The 19,396-nt window shown below is 42.7% G+C and overlaps 1 protein-coding gene across 1 annotated transcript in view; it reads left to right on the top strand.

Annotated features, from left to right (window-relative positions):
* The first annotated feature begins 11,688 nt into the window (after positions 1–11,688).
* Positions 11,689–19,396, top strand: part of shv (DnaJ heat shock protein family member shriveled) — a 27,705-nt gene continuing 19,997 nt past the window's right edge. Inside the window, exons 1-5 of the mRNA XM_089579078.1 lie at positions 11,689–11,791; positions 12,471–12,722; positions 13,891–14,163; positions 14,278–14,360; positions 18,284–18,341. Of these exons, the coding sequence (XP_089435204.1) occupies positions 11,721–11,791; positions 12,471–12,722; positions 13,891–14,163; positions 14,278–14,360; positions 18,284–18,341 (737 nt within the window). The 5' untranslated portion in view covers positions 11,689–11,720. The remainder of the gene's footprint in view (positions 11,792–12,470; positions 12,723–13,890; positions 14,164–14,277; positions 14,361–18,283; positions 18,342–19,396) is intronic.

Raw genomic sequence — 19,396 nt, 5'->3', positions numbered from 1 at the left:
GGCGCGCAGACGACAAGCACGACGCTAACCTACTGCTTTTTGCAGGTAAGCACATTGTTAATTTGAGGTACTTTAATTTGCTGCGCGCTGCTGCCAAACCTGGATGATCCTTTTCTCTTTCCAACTGTAGCAACATGTCAAAAGAATTTGCTAAGGTCATTGAGGATTTCAAGCGTGAGATTAGGGCGGAGCTTCGCAGCGTAAAAGAAAGCGTGAAGTTTTGTAGCGACACTTGCGATGAAACTCGTGCTATCGGCTCGGATGTCAAAGCCCTTCGCAAAGAGATAGGCGAGTTGATAAAGTGCAACGAAAGTTTGAGGACAGAAAACCACAGGCTGACACTACGAATTGAAGAACTAGAGCAGTATGGCAGAATGAATAATCTGGAGATAAAGGGTGTCGCATCTCAGGAGGAACCTGTCGATGTAGTAACAAAAATTTCTGAAATCATAGATTAACCAGTCACCACTTCTGATATTGACACATGCCACAGCGTTCCCGCAAGGAACCCGGATGAATTCAACATTGTTGTCCGTTTTGTAAGGCGAGATAAGCGACATGCTTTTCTCGCAAAGGCTAGGAAGCAGACGATTACGAACAAGGACCTTGGCTACTCGGAAGGAGGATCCGTCTATGTCAATGAGCACCTCACCCCGGCTAACAAACAGTTGCTAGGAGCAGCAAAAGCTCGTAAGAAGGAAGTGTCCTGGAAATTTGTTTGGACAAACAGGGGAAAGATTCTTGCGCGGAAAGATGAAACAAGTGACGTCATCAGGATAGCTGAGCGGGCAGATCTTGATAAGATGACACGCTAGTGCTTTTTCCATTCTAATGTGCTAACTGGCTCGGAACCTCCATGGATTTTCATTATCCATGTCTTCTTTATGACTCTTTGTCATTCAAACACAAATTTCATTTGCAAAGACAAGCGTTTTTTGCCCTGCACTTCAATATCCGGAGTATGAACAATAAGGAAGACAACCTTAATATGATCCTGGAATCTTTGGGTGTGCAATTTAATGTGATCTTGTTCACAGAAACTTGGTTACGATCCCATGAAGATCATATTAGCATAAATAATTATCATTATAATGGCCTAATACGTCAGCAAGGAAGAGGTGGAGGCGTTGCAATTTATGTGAGGAATGGCTATCCGTACTCTCTGTTGGACGAATTCTCTGTTATTGATCCCAGTGTGGAATGCTTGGCTCTGTCCGTTACAAACATTGTTGTAGCTGTAATATATAGACCTCCTACTGGTAACAAATCACACTTTTTTCAATTTCTTGAAAACTTTCTTGAGTACCTGATCTCCACTAAGCTCCCATTTGTACTTATGGGCGACATAAATATTAACCTACTGCACGAAGATGCCAACTCTACAGAATTTAATAGCATCGTTTCTTCCTATGCCTGTACAAACAATATAACTCTTCCTACAAGAGTGACTTCAGATACTGCTACTCTGTTGGATGTCTGCATCACTAATGTGATGTCTTCTGATAATGATTTTGGACTACTTGCATCAGATATTAGCGACCACCTGCCAATTTTCTGTAGCCTTCCGATTGGTGGTAGAAAAATTGCAGATAAAGATGCTGTTGTAAGATGTAGAGACATAAACGAGACTTCCCTTAATATATTTAAGGCATTAATTGAAAGCACATGCTGGGATGGCGTATACGCCTTAACAGATGTAAATGAGGCATATTCTGTATTTTTTTCCAAATTTTACCATTGTTATGACAAGGCCTTCCCTGTTGTAATGAAGAAAGTGAGAAACAATAAATTTCGTAAGCCTTGGATGACCAAAGACTTGTATAAGAGAATAGCAAAGAAAAATGATATGTTTCATAAGTTTGTTCAAACACGTGAGGCTAACGCTTACGCCGACTATAAAAAATATAGAAACAAACTTAATAAAGACATAAAGGCTTCCAAAATGAATTATAACATTGAACAGTTTTCAAGGATTCAAAATGACTCTAGGAAACTATGGCTAGCAGTCGCTAATATATGCCATAAGAAACAACCTAAGAACATAATCGAAATTATGACACCTCATGGTAAGCTTCTTGACACTGAACTACCTAATGTAATGAATGAATATTTTGTGGCAGCTGGTAACGTAACCACAGGCTCATCACCACTTGCGTCTAACTATAACAACCTGATTACTCCTTTGCCTAATTCTATAGTGTTCGAACAGGCTACTTCCCATGAGGTAGCGACGTTAATTATGAAGATAAGAGATAATGTAGCTGCAGGACACGATGACATAAGGGCACTTCCACTCAAGTATGTGTCAGTATTTATATGTGACATACTGAGTCATATCGTTAATCTTATGTTAACGGCTGGCGTATTTCCAGATGCGCTAAAAACTGCACGTGTCACTCCGGTATTCAAAGGGGGCGATAAAACTGAAATGTCTAATTATCGACCTATTTCTGTCCTGTCAGTATTTTCTAAAGTTTTTGAAGGTGTCATTAATAGCAGGCTGGTGGGCTTCTTTCATAAATATAACATTATCGATAGTTCGCAATACGGATTTATGAAGAACAAATCCACAGAACAAGCTTTATTAACTGTGAAGGAGAAAATTATTGAAAATATCGAACATCGAAGATACACGCTTGGTCTCTTTCTGGATTTTCGTAAGGCATTCGACTGTGTGCAGCATAAACTCTTATTGCAAAAACTAGGAAGTTATGCCATTCGTGGTACTGCGTTAGATTTGCTAAATGATTACTTATGTAATAGATCTCAGTATGTGCAGGTAAATAATGTATCTTCCAATCACTGTGCTATTAGACAGGGAGTGCCACAGGGGTCAATATTAGGACCACTCCTGTTTATCACCTATATTAATGACTTCTCCAAAATACCAGGGTCACCTTATTTAATTATGTATGCGGATGACACTAATATTTTCTTTTCTGCAACTTCCATGTCGGAGTTAGAAACAAGCGTAAATTCTTATCTAAAGGAACTTCATTTGTGGTTGCAAAATAACAATCTAAGTTTAAACCTGACAAAAACCAACTACATTATTTTCAGACCTATTAATGCACTCATATCGCAACCTATCAATATACGATATGCAAATACTACAATAAGTCGGGTTACTAATCAAAAATTTCTTGGCGTTTGGTTTAATGAAACCCTATCCTGGAATGTACATGTTTCAAAGCTAACTACAGAGCTAAGCAAAGCTGTTGGATGCCTGTATAAAATTGCACCTCTAATACCTGTCTGGCTTAAGCTAGCAATATATTATGCCTTTTTCTATTCCAGGCTATCGTACTGTATTTTAGTCTGGGGAACCACGACAGCTGCTAACATTGAAAAACTTCACACACTCCAAAAAAGAGCCTTGCGGGCATTGGAAGGATTTTATGGCTTACCGTTAAATTTGCCAACTGCCCCACTCTTTAGAAAATACAGTCTACTAAACACTAAGCAGATTTATAACTTTCGCCTGCTGCAGCATATACACAAAAATCGATTATATGATTCCACCAATGACACCCCGACAATGAGGTACCCCTTCCGCAAAATAATGAAAGTAGTTCCAAGAATCCGTACAAACTACGGCAAACAAAGTTTGAATTATCAGGTACCAACTATTCTCAATGTGTTTAGCGTTAAAACTGAATTTACCATTTCTCTAAATAGTTTTAAGAAAAAAATCAAGAAGCTTTTGTTAGAAACTGACCCTCTACTAACATGAAAATTTCTTAAGGTCGTCTCGTTTTTGGCCTACATTTTGTTCTTTTTACTTTTGTACTGCATATCGTGTTACTTTATTAAGTTACTATGCTTTTAGTCTTTGGTAAATATTTTTTGTTTACATGGTGTATGTTTTCTGTGCAGTGCCTGTGCACCTCTTTTGTATAATTATTGTGTATCTTCTGTTCTATTGACGTTGTCAGTAATGCATGCAGTGTTTCTTTGCTTGCATTTTGTTATGTCATTACATTTATGTATATATATATATATTACATCCCCTGTGCGTTATATTCCGTAGCCACACTTTCAATACAGCGCATCTCCATCTCGTTTTGTGCCACCAATGTCACCAATTTTTTTGTATTTTGTTGCCATGATGTTATCATGCTTGTATGTGCTGCGCACCGCTGCCCCTGCTTCAGGTGCCGGGACCTCGTCAGGCCAATTGGCCTTTTGCCCCGGCTCCCTCTTTCTGTAGAAAGAAAGAAAATAAATTTCAAATTTCAAATTATCACATTCTGGGGACACAGACTCCAGTCATAGCTGCTCGCATCAAGGTTGAAGCTGTCTTTTAATGGAAAACTCGAATAGGTCGCATCATTTTAAAAGCAAGCTTGATTGAACTACTGGAATGTTGTTCGACAAGTCAAAGAATACCGTACACCCTTACGCACGCTTGCACCCGAAGGGGCTACAACACCCTTGCACCCGTGCAGCTTTGAAGGGTCCATGGGTGCATTAAAGGTGCTAACGTTCTCAGCGCACCCCTTTCCAAAAAAATAAGAAAAAATGATGGTGTGGAAAGGGTGCAGCCATGAGCGCTACACCTTTTAGGGTGCAAATTTTTTTACTGTGAAGGATAGTAAGAACGTTTGCAAAATTAAGCATGGAAACAAGTACGTTGCCTGTAGGAAGGGAGTGGTGTATCTTATCCCTTTGTCTTGCGGCCGTGTGTACATCGGCCAGACAGGCCGTTGTATCAACATTCGCCACACAGAACACGCCAATTCGGCCAGCAGCAAAGATAATAGAAATGTAGCACAGCACTGCCTCACGTGTGATTGTGTTCCGTATTTTGTTGACACGGAAGTGTTTGTACATCACGATCAGCGCACGAGGGAGATCGCGGAAGCATTTCACATCATCAGGAAGGGCTAGGGATGCGTAAGCAAATCCTCGATTAGCTTGTCATGGAGGGAAATGAGCTTGCTTCATTCTGGGTAGGGAGGGTGAGGTAATGACACACGTGCCTTGAATGGATGATTGCTGTTTTTTGTTTTCTCTATTTTTACGCATGTGAGTGGCAACAGTGTATCTGGTTTGACAAGATGTCTTTGCGCATGTCTGTGTAAATGTATAAATTGACTGCCTACGTATGAATAAAATTCAGTTGTAAGTTCAGCGCCGTCAGTCTGTTTCACCTTGTCCTCTGTCCTTGTTCTTTAGCGCTGGTTTTTTTTTTACGATGTTTCGGCTGGAGGACCAGGCTTGTCTTCCAGCCGAAACATCGTGAATTAAATCTTATTATGGTTTTCAATTTCTGGTGACTTTATCATTATATATATAAGATATATATATCCGGATTCGGAGGTCGTGGGTTCGGTTCCCACCGGCGGCATGTGGTTGTTTTTTCTTCTGCTTTTCTAATCAATTATATTTAAACGATAACAGATTCGGTAATATTGCCCATTGATCAACTCCACAAAGTAGATAAATATTTAAAAAAATCCCCTGTGTTCCCTTGGTTTTTGTGGCTGTTGGCTTCTCTCATATATATATATATATATATATATATATATATATATATATATATATATATATATATATATATATATATATATATATATATATATACAAAGGGTCTGTTCTGAAAGTAGTAGGACTGATTTTTTCCTGGGCGAACGGGCTGAAGAGAGGAGGTCGCTTGTACTGTGAACCCCTGTCGAAACGTCTCGTCATGCAGAATCATCGAGCGTTTACTGGATCAGGGATACGCGATCTAATTTTGAGTAAATCTTGGTAAAACGGGCAAAGAGACTCACAAAATGATTAAGGAGGCCTACGGTGAGGCTTCCATGGGTAGATCAGATGTTTTTTGAGTGGCAAAAGCTGTTCCGAGAAGTTAAGGAAAGAGTGGAGGAAGACGACCGCTCCAGACGCCCTTCGACCAGCAAGACCAACGAAAATGTGTAGCGAGTGAAACATTTACTTAACAGTGTTCGTAGAATGAGTATCAGAATGATTGCTGATGACTTGTGCATTCCTCAAACCCAAGTTTTTGAGATCCTGTCAGAAAACTTACCCATGAGGAATGCATGCGCGAAGTTGGTGCGGGGAGTGTTGTCAGAGGAGGAAAAGGCCAACCGGTGGATCTTCATCATGTGAATGAGGACCCCAATTTTTTGCCCAGCACAAGGCGGCAACGCTGCCTCAGCCCCCCTACAGTCTCGACTTGGCCCCGCCAGACTTTTTTCTATTCCCCAGAATAAAATCGACGCTCAAGGGGAAACATCACAGATCGGTAGAGGTGGTTCAACAGGCCGTGACGAGGGAGTTAAACAGCACTCCTGTCCTACCGTTCCTGGAGGCGTACGAAAACTGTGAAACTCATTGGCAGCAGCGTGTAGGTGCGGAAGGGTGCTACCTTGAAAAATTTTAATCGTTTGTACTATTCTCTTGAATAAATTTTGTTAAAAAAAATGAGTCCTACTACTTTCAGAACAGACCATGTATGTATATATATATATATATATATATATATATATATATATATATATATATATATATATATATATATATATATATGTACAGGGTGTCCCAGCTAAAAGTAACCAAGCTTTTCAAAAAGACGAAGTGTCCTAGCCCCTTGAGACCAACTGAGGGTTGTTGCCAGTCGCGTGTCCTAGTCTGCGGTATTTTTTTTATTGTGCAAACGTAATTAATTAGCAGAGACTGATTAGCTAACTTTTTAATTATTGCCTTTAGGAAGAAAGTGTCAATACAGGAATTGTAGATCCCATAGAAAAATAACCGGTTGCGGTGTTTCCAACCAAGTACCACTGACACAGCTTCTTTTATTTGCCTTAAAAGAAAGCCCGCGAAGTACAAAAAGAACCACGTGATAAGGAAGCAGTTTCAGCGCTCCCAAACGACCGGTCAAGCAACGACATCTGCTTATGTTTGCAACGCTGCCCCGAACAGGGTTCGGCGTTTTGAGGTGGTGGCGAGATATGCGTCATGAAAAGTAAGCGGGCGCTGCTTTTCAAGGAAGTGAAGCGCGGCTCGCATGGAGCGCTTTCTCACGCGAAACCTCGCCTCGAGTGGCCGTGCCGCCGAACTTGCACCGTCACGCGCTGAAGGAGCGGTCGCCCTAGCGCCCATGCGAGAGTTGCTGGCGTATATCTCGCAACCATCGCAAAACGCCGAACCCCGTTCGGGACAGCGGTGCAAAGATAAGCGAATGTCGTTGTTTGATCGGTCGTCTGGGAGCGCTGAAACTGCTTTCCTATCACGTGGTTCTTTTTGTATTTCGCGGGCTTTCTTTTAAGGCAAATAAAAGAAGCTGTATCAGTGGTACTTGGTTGGAAACACCGCAACCGGTTATTTTTCTATGGGATCTACAATTCCTGCATTGACAATTTATTCCTAAAGGCAATAATTAAGAAGTTAGGTAATCAGTCTCTGCTAATTAATTAAGTTTGCACAATAAAAAAAAATACCGCAGACTAGGACACGCGACTGGCAACAACCCTCAGTTGGTCTCACGGGGCTAGGACACTTCGTCTTTTTTAAAAGCTTGGTTACTTTTAGCTGGGACACCCTGTATATATATATATATATATATATATATAGATATTCGTAGCCGCCGCGGTGGCTCAGTGGCTATGGTGCTCGGCTGCTGTCCCGAAAGACGCGGGTTCGATCCCGGCCGCGGCGGTTGAATTTCTTTGGAGGAGAAATTCGAGGCCCGTGTACTGTGCGATGTCAGTGCACGTTAAAGAACCCCAGGTGGTCGAAATTTCCGGAGCCCTCCACTACGGCGTCTCTCATAGCCTTAGTCGCTTTGGGACCTTAAACCCCATAAACCAAACCATATATATTCGTGATGCGAAACTATCGATAGTTGATTCACTATCGAACTATCGATGGTAAAAAAGACTATCGATAGTACTATCGATAGTTAGTACTTTCGATAGTACTATCGATAGTACTTTCGGCAGTTCTATTGATAGTACAATCACCCCGCCGCGGTGGCTGAGTGGTTACGGCGCTCGGCTGCTGGCCCGAAAGACGCGGGTTCGATCGCGGCCGCGGCGGCTGCATTTCTTGAAGGCGAAATTCTAGAGGCCCGTGTGCTGTGCGATGTCAGAGCACGTTAAAGAACGCCAGGTGGTCGAAATTTCCGGAGCCCTTCACTACGGCGTCTCTCATAGCCTCAGTCGCTTTGGGACGTTAAACCACAATAAACCAAACCGATAGTACAATCGATAGCCGTATCGATACTACTTGTTGTATATAGTTCTATCGATTCTATAAAATCAACCACGCGTACCCACTGCATCCTAAACTTGGTTTCCCGAGTGTGTGGTGTGGAGGAGTTAATATGAGTATCTGACAGGACTCGCCGGTTTTCGCGGCCTACGCGTCACCGAGCTCTGTAGACGTTGCCTACGTAAAGTTGCTCGATAAGATGTTAGCGTGCGAATGTCCTAGTTGCGAAGCATGGGTGCGAAAAGCATTTCTGCAGGGGTTACGTCTGCTGTACATGATGGGGTCGAGTAAGCCAGCACAACTTGTGCTGTTTGCTCTTTCATCTGATGCAGTTCCAGGCATTTTTCCAAACTGTCCCTGTGCATGTTAAAGAACCACAGCTGGTCGAAATTTACCCGGATACCTCCACTAGAGCATCCGTCATAGCTTGAGTCTCTTAGGAACGTTAATTCTCAAGAAACCATGAAACCAATCAGGTATCGCAAATGTTTTGTTTATATCGCTGGCCAACAAATCCATAATATCAGTATTGTTACTATCGATAGTGTTACTAGCGATAGTGTTACTAGCGATAGTACCGCTATCAATAGCAAGACTATCGATATAGTGGTACTATCGCGAGTAATACTATCGACTCTACTATCGATAGTAAGACTATCGACAGTATTACTATCGATAGTCGACTATAGATAGTTTCCGTTAGTAGTGCATCACTAATATATGTATATATATATATATATATATATATATATATATATATATATATATATATACCAGGTGTTTTTTAGAAGGTCCAAAATTTTTAAAGACAGGTAAATTCCTTGAGATTTATTTTAACTCTGGGGCTATACTGAGGGCTACGGCGGACGCAGGTAAGATGCAAACTACTTTAATTAGTTCGCTGATTAACTGAATACGTTAATTAACTTTTATAATTTTTATTTTAGGGGATATGTTGTATTAGCAGAATTGGAGATCGTTTTCCAAACAGTCCAGCCAAGAAAAAAAATTTTCATGAAAAAAAATTTTTGTGCGCGTTACGAAGCGAGAAAAAGTCACCCTGGTAGGCAGGTTCGATCCCGGCCATGGAGGTCGCATTTCGATGGAGGCGAAATGCTAGAGTCCCGTGTGCTATGCGATGTCAGTGCACGTTAAAGAACCCCAGATGATCGAAATTATGTGGAGCCCTCCACTACGCAGTCCCTCATAGACTGAGTCACTTTGGGACGTTAAACCTCCATAAACCATGAACCAAACAATCTATGAAAGCCTTATTGAAATAACCTTCGGCGCCGTACGCGCGGCAAGGGGTAATATTTATTTATTAGTTTCTTACCTCACCATAGCATAGGGAGAGGGAAGAATACACAAAACGAATAAAAGTCACAGAACGGCTGCAGGGCACGAGACACAAAAAATGCGGTGAAATAAAAAGCGCAAAGTGGTTATATAAACACGGCCGGAACACCACAGGGGAGATTATTTTAAAAAAAAATAAACGTTTAAACCACACCATCACAAGTGCAGAATAATTTTACAAAAATTGCCGGAAAAGGTCAGTCAGGAAAAAGACGCTAAAATTTAAATTGCCATTGTTGCCCAACATTCTAGGAGAAGCGTATATGGATCGCACATTCTGTTATTTTTTGTTGCTACTGCGTCGCTTACAGAAATGCGTAGCCTTCTGCTGCTCCCCGGACAACAAAAAACGTCCTGAGGACGTCCTCAAATGGTCAGAACATCCTCAACCCGAACAGGACGTTCTGAGTACCTTTTGATTGCATCGATGGCTAAATATCTTGCTGGACTACCGTAGGTTGAAAATTTCTCAGATGACCCACAATCGTCCTATCGCAGGGTAGTACTGTGGAACCAAAATGAGATAAAGCCAGCTTTATCTCTCGCACTCGGCTCTCATTAATTAAAAACTGCACGTTCATTAAAAGATGTGTGTAAAACAGTGATATAATAAAAGAAACCATTGTGACCCCAAAAATTACGTGCCTTAAGGACATATCTTAAGATACAGTTGCTCTTACACCTGGTCTTATGTATCGCATGCATATGATGAGGTTTGGTAGATTTTGGGGCCACCGATCTTTTCAATTCAGGGGGCAGAATTCAACTCTAAAGAGCTCTATAGCTCGCATGCTGTGCCTTCTGTTTGCTTATTCTGGTTATCTTCTCTTACATCAGCCTTGAATACGGCATTCCTTACTGAAAACGTACCCAAACATGATCATTAAGACATCCTGAGTACGCGCAACGGACGGACAAATGGATCCCAGTTGTACGGCTTGAGGACCAGTTAGAGACAACTGGAGGACGTCTGAACATCCTGACGCGGACATCTTGAGGTCATACTAAGGAAGTATTTGCTTCGTCTGGGTACTGGCTGTAGGCCGCACTTGTACCTTATTGAGAAAACAAAGGTCTGTAGTCGATAAATAGCTCATAAACTAGAGCAGAGTTCAGAGAAAATCTCGTCGTCATCCCGTTTTTCCTGGGGTTCTAGAAGAGAGCACACATATTTCGTGAGTTTGTTCCCAAAGGTTTTTTTTTTTCTTTAATTTCTCTCAAAATTGTTGGAGTATTTCTGATCCACAGTGCGGCTCAAATCATACCAAATTGTTTGTAATAATTTTCATCCTTTCTGCTGCGCTGTCTTTGGAAATTTATGTGCCACCCGCTGAGGTTATCTTCTTTCTATCCAATCCAGTTCCTACTCCTTACTCCTTACTTTTCATCCCTAGCTTTTTCCCACCACTACAAGGTGCACGGCGAGATACTCGATCAGCCAGACGCTCGGCACAGCCGCCTTAAAGGATTGTGTCCGGAAATGAAATTTTTGTTTCGCGCAAGATTCCATGGCTTCATGCACGCTTAATGCATAGACTGCGTTTAGACGTCGCTTTCACGCGAAAGTATACTTACATTTAATATTGGATTGGCGGATACCCGGACTGAGCTACTTGCGGCATAACCGAGACTGTGGAGCATAAACTAGTGATGTGTCCACTAAATGCGCGCGAAAGACTAAATTTGGCCGCTTCCTTGGAGCGTTTAGACATCAGGCCACTCTTCGAAGACTTATTGCACTTGCTTCTAGGCGCTTAATTGGCCGCAGAGTTGGAAAACAGTACAGGCAATGCGGGCGTGTTCACGTTCTTTGAACGACGCGGGCCTCGATTCGCGATTGTGATGCCATCAAATGTGCGTGCACATATTCTCATCTCTCTTCTCACCCCATCGTTACTCATCACGACCCTCTTTCTTTTTTCTTTCCCTTCCTCATTGCTGAGTAGGAGGCCAGATATCAAAACGATGTAGTTTAAGTATTTCGCAAAAACAAAACTTTTTGTTTTGGTTTCGGTTTTGCAGTAGCCAATCAGATATCACCAACTTGACTCCTCTTAGGTGACGCCACGATGCCACGCTCAGCTCCTGCTTCTACTTTCTACCCGGCATGCACTTTGATACACGTGTATATCACAACAATGGCGTCACCGGCGCTCGGGCTCCTGAGTTTTTACGTTCTTCTGCTTCTAATTGCTCAAAGTTTAGCCGGGTAAGCATTCAGAATTGCATATTTAGTGTGAAGTAAGAATTACGTGCAGCGCTGCTTACGTTACTGTTATTCGTTTTTGTCCGGAAGTGGGGTATTGTAGTTTTACAGAATGAATGAGATCGTCCGCTTGTTCTCGCTCGAGCAGGATTCGCTGTCAAATCATGCCGGGCTCATAGTAAGCACTTGTGCACTGAAATGACTTGGTTTCGCGTTGTGCAGACCTTGATGGCGTGCTTTTATGCCATTATCGCCATTCTTGCTCGATATCTGCTTCATCTCATTGCTCAATGCAGCCAAGAACATTTTGCTGGCTTGTTTCGCACCACGTCAACATTACATGTCCGTGTGTCCGTGTCGATAGTTTCGAGATTCACAGTTTTTTTTTATTGCTGTCAAGGGCATTGCCGGCTGTCCAGAAAAAGTAGATATTTCTCCGACGTGTCTTGCTTTCAATATCGCGCGGCGGGTTCTGACTGGGGTCTGGTATTTGTGCTCGTTGTGAACGCACCTAAGCTTGCTTGGATGCATTCGCAGTAAGTGTGTGCGCTGCCGACGTTGTGGCATGGTGAGCGTAAGGGCTTCTAGTTTGCATCCTATTAAGGTGCCCGATGTCGGAAGGAGTTTAGCGGTGGGCCATATTAGCACCTTCGAACTCTAATATCTGCACCTTGCCTTTCAGGAGGGACTTCTACAGTATTCTAGGGGTGTCGCGTTCGGCGAATGTGAATCAGATCAAAAAAGCATACCGAAAGCTTGCTAAGGAGCTGCATCCTGATAAAAACAAGGATGATCCGCGTGCACAAGAGAAGTTCCAAGACCTGGGAGCAGCTTATGAGGTTCTCTCAGATCCTGATAAACGAAGAACGTACGACCGGCATGGAGAAGAGGGATTGAAACATGATGCCTTTGGTGGCAGTGATCCCTTTGCAAGGTGAGTGCTTTTTTTTTTATTGAGCATTTTTTTTTTCAGTTTCAGTTTGTAACCAGCGCAAAATTTCCTTTCCTGCTGGATGTTTGTTTCGGCGACGGTGCGCGCACCGCGTGATAACCGCTCGTCTTACATGAAAGGAAATTGCGCTGTCTTTTAAATTTCTGTAAAGATCTTTGTGTTGTGCTGTTTTAATTTGAGATGCCCCATTTATGCATTGACTGTCTCTGTAATATACCCTGAAATGTATGCACATGTTGATGGCTTGTAAGACGTGACAGCAGCCACCTTGTTGGAGAACCTGACGTATGGCAAAAATCTGCCTGTCTAATCCACTTACCACCACTTTCACTGCGGAAACTTGATGGAAGCTGCTCCTAGTGGCCTATCATGCCATCCATGATAAGACCTGCGAGCCATCTTTCCCAATAACAACATGCAAGAAAATGAAAATGAAGGTTAACGGCTTGCATGTAATTTTAGCGCTAGTTTGTCATGCAGCTCCAAATACTGTCAGTGCTTCCTTCGCCTGATCCTCTGTCACTAGGTGTAGTATGTGTGCTGTCTTCATGCTCACTTTTTATTCAATTCGCTGACATTTTGCATGCTGCTAGGGCAAATAATTAATACATGTTTTGGGAGTTATCTTGCATTGTTTGTGTCTTCTACAATACCAGCAGTATGTGTAGGCATTTAGTACCAGTTTACTGTTCTGGCCTTATACTTTTTAAAATAGCACTGAATACACTCTTGGATGTGTTGTGACAGTGCACAGCTACAATGCACAGAAAGCCTTGGCTAAGCCAACTTCTTGGAACTTCTTCGAACGGCGCAGTGAATGTGTTAAGCATTTGGCTGCTTAGCCAGAGTTCACAGGGTCAAATCCTAGCTGCGGTGGCCTCATTTCAGTGCAGGTGAAATACAAGAGCTTCTTTGCCGTGTGATGTGCACATCAAAGAACCTCAGGTGGTCAAAAGTTGGAGCACTTCACTGCAGCATCCCTCATAGTGCATGGGAGCATTGGGACATTCAACCAACCATACTATAATACCATGCCTATTATCCCATGCAATACCATACCGTACCATTGCTACAGTTCGTCAAATTATGGATCATATTTTTTTAATTTCTCGGTATCTGTAATTGCAACATGTTTCTCTTTCTTCGGCAGTTTCTTTGGTGACTTCGGCTTCTTTGGTGAAGGCTCCCGGAACGAGCAACGGGAAACCCCTCGTGGTGCAGATGTGGTCATGGACCTCTGGGTAACGCTGGAAGAGCTGTACGCAGGGAACTTTGTCGAGGTTGTCCGCAACAAGCCAGTGGTGAAACCAGCCAAAGGCACCCGGCGGTGTAACTGTCGCCAAGAGATGGTCACACGACAGCTAGGACCTGGTCGCTTCCAAATGATGCAGCAGACTGTCTGTGATGAGTGCCCCAATGTCAAGTGAGTTTTCATGATTATGCTTGGGCAGCAATTGTGTGTGCTACTAGAGCACTGAAAGAGGTAAGCTTTCTGTGTTCCTTCCTGATTAATGGGATCTTGAACATACCTCTTCAGGCTGGTGAATGAAGAGAAACTCTTGGAGGTGGAAGTGGAGGCTGGCATGAAAGATGGGCAAGAGCAAGTCTTTGTGGCAGAAGGTCAGTAACTAGTGAATATGTGCCTGTGTGAGGTGGACTTGAATGGCCGGTTTGCTCTGGAAGGTTTTTTACTGCAGTATGAGTCGTGCATTACCATCCCTAGGCAGTTATTGCATGTTTGTGATGTAATGATTTTCAATGTGCTAAGCTTCATGGAAGCCTCAAACCTGCAAGTTTTCTTTGGTGTTGCGCCGGAGTTCATATTGTAAAGATGCAGTGAAGGAGGGGAGCTGCATAAAGTTCATAACATTGACATGTTTTTTTCATCCAGTTGTGGGTGTCTGTAGGTGCACAGAATTTGTCTGCCACTTGTTTGTGGTATTGACGGATGTGTACATATATACTCAATATCATACATAGCAGTCAATGCTGCCAAAGCTAGCGCGCCTTTTTGCGCAGTCCAAGTCCGCGCTCAAAAAGCAGTTCGCTGTACTAACAAAGTGAACACAGCTGTATTTTGTTGTGATAAGACTGAAGTGCTGTGACTGGCACCTCCTGGACTTAGTTTTACCTCATGCCACATTTGTGTCTCGCGACTCTTTGAGACTTAAGAAATAAGAACCACATGTGGCAGTGTGATAACGCAGCTGGTAGGGCAAATCACTCGTGACTCCATCCGCACCTGAAAAGTAGTTGACACTCCCTGAAAATTACAGCTGGAGGGCCTGAACGCTGAGCACCTCCCAGTTTCGACCACAATTCCTATTGCTACCACTTTGTTTAATACCGCTCTTAGTTTTCGTCCAAACACACTCCAAGGTTGTGGAAAGAACGGATGACACATGGTGGAGTAAAATAGTTCCGCGGACGCACTACTTCCGCAGCCTTCATTGCATCACATGATGTCCCATTAGCTGATTTAGACATTACAGTAGCACTATGCAACATTTTCGTTTTGTAGCCTGCCATGTGTTGAGCAGGTGTGCTTCAGTTTAATGTGCGTCAGTTTAATATAAGCACGCTTGAACGAAAAAGATTCCATTGTACAGTTGAACCTGCGTATGTTGAACTTGCAAAAAATGCCTAATAGTTCGATATAACTTATTATTGGATATACAAGTGGCTGTAAATTTAACGTACAATCCTGTTGAGGTGGAAAAAATATATTTTTGTGATAGCCACTTGCTGCACGCAGTTTACCAAGCAAAGTATAGTCGTGAATTTTTTATTTATTCATCTTTATTGCCTTGGAGATAAAACATTTTTCAGTGTTATTGATGGACTACAAACAGCTCAGACTGTAGCCTTCTATTGACATGCAATAATGATGAACCATGCTGAGCACACGGAGCTCATCGAAGCACGTGGGCACAGGTTCTCTGAAGTCCTCTTCACAAATTGCATCAGTGGTGGTTTTCGGCGACGTCTGCATTGTCTCAATCCACAAGCCCTCCCGCGGTCTCAACGTCGTAATCTGCAGACACAGTCGTCTACTGCTGCCCCATCACAAATAGCACCAGGAAATTCAAACTGGTTCCACAAATCAAGACCCTTGACGGCTTTGTCAAGTTTACCCAAAAAAGTTTCTTCCATCTACGTGTTCACAGCATCAACGTCCAAGGCACGGCTCTCACCAGTGATTGCCTTGCTGACAATTTCATGGTATTCTTTAAAGTGCTGCAGTTACCCAGAGCCGATGTGGAAATCAGGTCTTTTGAAAACAAAAGCTAAGTTCTTTGCTGTCTGCTCAATCATGGGGTCGGAAATGGGAACGTTTCGTGATCGAACGTTAAGCATTTGTATTGCAGATGCTTCACTATCTTCATAAACAGCTATGACAAGCGTCTGGCGCCATGAGCACCTTGCTGCTTTTCCACTTTAACCTGAACGGCAGCCTTGTTCTTCAAAATGGTGCTCAGCTTACTTTTCGGAATCTTGTATGCTGCGGCGACTTCGGATTTCTTTTCGCCCCATTGAACTCTCTTGATAAATGCCAGTTTCATGGAAAAGTGGAGGTTCTGCCATTTCGCGGCAGCCATTAAATCACACAGAGACAACGAAAACCATGCGAAATTGCCGATGGCAGCATGATCTGCCGCACTTGCGAACTGCATAACAACGCGGGCACAACTGGTGCAACATGCTAAAACTAAAACCGCATATTCTGGTTGTCTGGCTACGCGCTTGCTGCCTACATTATGGAAAATCTGTGTCATCATTGGCTTGCACTTGCTCTGCAGCACCATAGCACGCACATGTTCGTGCGGGAAAGCTAACTTCCAGAGATGTGTTGAGAGAAAGCCAGCTTCTTGAGCTGCCTGGCGTTGCCTGAAATTTGATCTGACGGCTAATTTTTGTGCAAAACCTACACATTCATGTTGTGGCATTATGGTGCTCAGAAATTATTTGATATAAAAGATAATTTGATCTAACAGAGTTCGATATAATCAAGGTTGAGTGTATATTCTAAATGAAGAGTATGGGGGGTCGAGAACAACACAAGCTTTTGGACTAAATGCCAACTTTCTGAGACTGCACCGCGAGCTTTCTCCATTTCTCATTCTGAGCAATTTTCTCCTTAATGCACGAAACAAGTTGGCTGCATTACTTCTTGGCTCCTAGCTAAAGTTGCATATATTTCTGCACCAGAAGCATGCAGAGGTTATGGAAGGGAACCAATTGTTCGATTGCACTCAAGAAACACTTTTAAAGTGCCGACATGCCATGAGGACCTCAGAGGCACTCTAAAACCATCCTGACAGTAGTGTGTGTGTGCTGCAGCAGCCACTGAACTGTAGATTGCATTGTGTGCTTTCTTGCAGTCTTCAGCATGCAGATTGTGAGTGAGTTAGGTCTGGATGTATCACTGGCCCTAGAACTGGATCTTCTGGACACAGTTATTGAGCCTAATACAAAACTATAGGAGGAAAATAATGATGCAGTTGTTAAACTGCTAGGGGACTGGTCGAGAGTGTATGGATCATGACCACTTTGGCTGCAAGTGCAGCATTTGTGTCTTGTAATGCTGTCACGCATGCACTTACAATCCTGGTTGAGGTCCCAAGGGAGCTCGATCACAATTGATAAGTTGGTCTTCTAGACGCCAAGTGGTGCTGCATGCACATATAGTCTTAGAAATGGTGGCAGGAAGTAACATTAAACAAACACTTGTGGTGGAAACTTCTAACGTTGCAGTAGATTCCATCACAAACACACATAAAACTCCATACTACCGGCCTGACTACTGCCTAGGTAGGTATGTGGTGTTGAGTGTGTGAACACAGTCTGGGAAGTAAAGCCACACTGAATAAAGCAAACAAATAAAAATATTTACTTCATAGATTATTATTGTAGGGTTTTGAGTTTGCAGTTCACTGTGTCCTGAGCATGAGGGTAGCATGATCGAAAAGTGCGATAGCACTTCAGGAACTGACTTGCAGTCGAGTAGGATTGAGCTGGATGGTCAGTGGCTCTGTTGTAGCAACACCAGATTTGCATTGAGTTCGATCATGACTGAAAGTGCCATTGTGACAGCAGCATTATATGCTTTGCATGTATGTCATTATGCATTACAACATTCATATACCATTTTTCCCTTTACCAAGACCAGACTATGATATGGCCCAGGGTAAAAGTGTAGCTTGTGTTGGCTTCGTACTGTGTCGTTTGCCGTTGCAGTCAGTACAGTTTAACCTCGTCATAATGAAATGGTTTGTAACGAAATATTGGATATAAGGAAGGAATAATGGTTCCTCTTAGAAGTTCGGTCAACATGGGCTATAACGAAGTAATCGCCAGGCCCCTTAGCTTTGTTATAACGAGGTTCAACTGTATATACCTGGGTAGTAAAACAGTCTAGTATTTTTCATGTTGGAGTGTTTCGGACTCTCCATCATACCCATTTCCTTAAGGAGCAAAATTGCTTTCTTGTTTTTATGGTGCCAATTTTCAAAGTCTTTGTTTTTCTTTTTGCTGCAATGCAGGTGAACCCCACATTGATGGTGAGCCTGGGGACCTGAAGTTGAGGATACGAACTATGCCGTAAGTGCTTGAATATTTCAGTGCTGGAGCCTTTTGGTTGCCTAGAAAGTCGATCATTTTGCTGCAAGGAAATTGCTTAAATGCATGCCATTGGTGTCATATGATATAACGAATGCAATAAGGGTAAAATTATCAGCCTGCCTCTCATAGAACTTGAGTTATAGGGTTTTGAAGTTGGCACATCAGAAACAGGACTACAGTAAAAGCTTGTTCATTCGAACTCAACGGGGACGCCGATGCTGTTCAAATTAACAAAAGTGAGCAAAATGTGTACCGTGGTACAGTGCGTTTGGGAAGCAGTCTGTTAGTTTTTTTTTTCTCAAAAGGCAACTGCCAACACCTTCTGTTCTGAAGTCCGAATTTATCGAAAGGCCTCACCTTTGCCTTCAATACTGAAAAGGCGAGTGGCGTTCAGCGTGTCCAAACTTTCGCTGCAGAGGAACGTGTGTTATCCCGTTTCGATAACACACTGCTGTAAACTTCACGCATGGTTTCAATCTTTTCTTGAAGCGTATTGCGGCAGCAATTACCGCAGACTGACTACACCTTGGCGCACTGCGTAGGTTGACTGCTACGGCTGCAACCAATCACACGCAAAGGGCACTGGAAACCGAGACAAAGACTCGCAGCAAGCATCAGCCAAATCTCCAATTCAGTTTGTGCATGGAGAGCGAGTTCCCTCCCCCGTTTACTGACTTCGATTTATGCAGAAATTCGAATTAATGAGGTTTGAATTAATGAGCCTGCACTACAAGCTTTTCTTCCAGCAGAGTTTACTTCAATATATTGAAGCTAGAAATATAGGGTGTTCTATGGAAACAAAGCTGTGAAAATGAAATACTTTGTTACATGGAGGTTGAACTATATCTCATGTTTTCTCATTCTGCTTTCTTCCTGCCTTATTTTGCTCTTTTTTTTTTGCAGTTTTCATTGTGTCAAAGCACATACATAGTAGTGTGTCAGGGAAATTGGCTTGTACCTTAGGCATTGCATTGAAACGGCCAGAACATTTACAGATTGGGCTATACAGATAATGACGTTTATTTTCCAAAATT

The sequence above is a fragment of the Amblyomma mixtum genome, chromosome 3 (genome assembly GCF_055824585.1).
Source record: "Amblyomma mixtum isolate Tamu chromosome 3, ASM5582458v1, whole genome shotgun sequence".
NCBI classification, from domain to species: domain Eukaryota; kingdom Metazoa; phylum Arthropoda; class Arachnida; order Ixodida; family Ixodidae; genus Amblyomma; species Amblyomma mixtum.
Note: the sequence above shows the minus strand (reverse complement) of the source record. Positions and strands in the feature narration are given on the sequence as shown.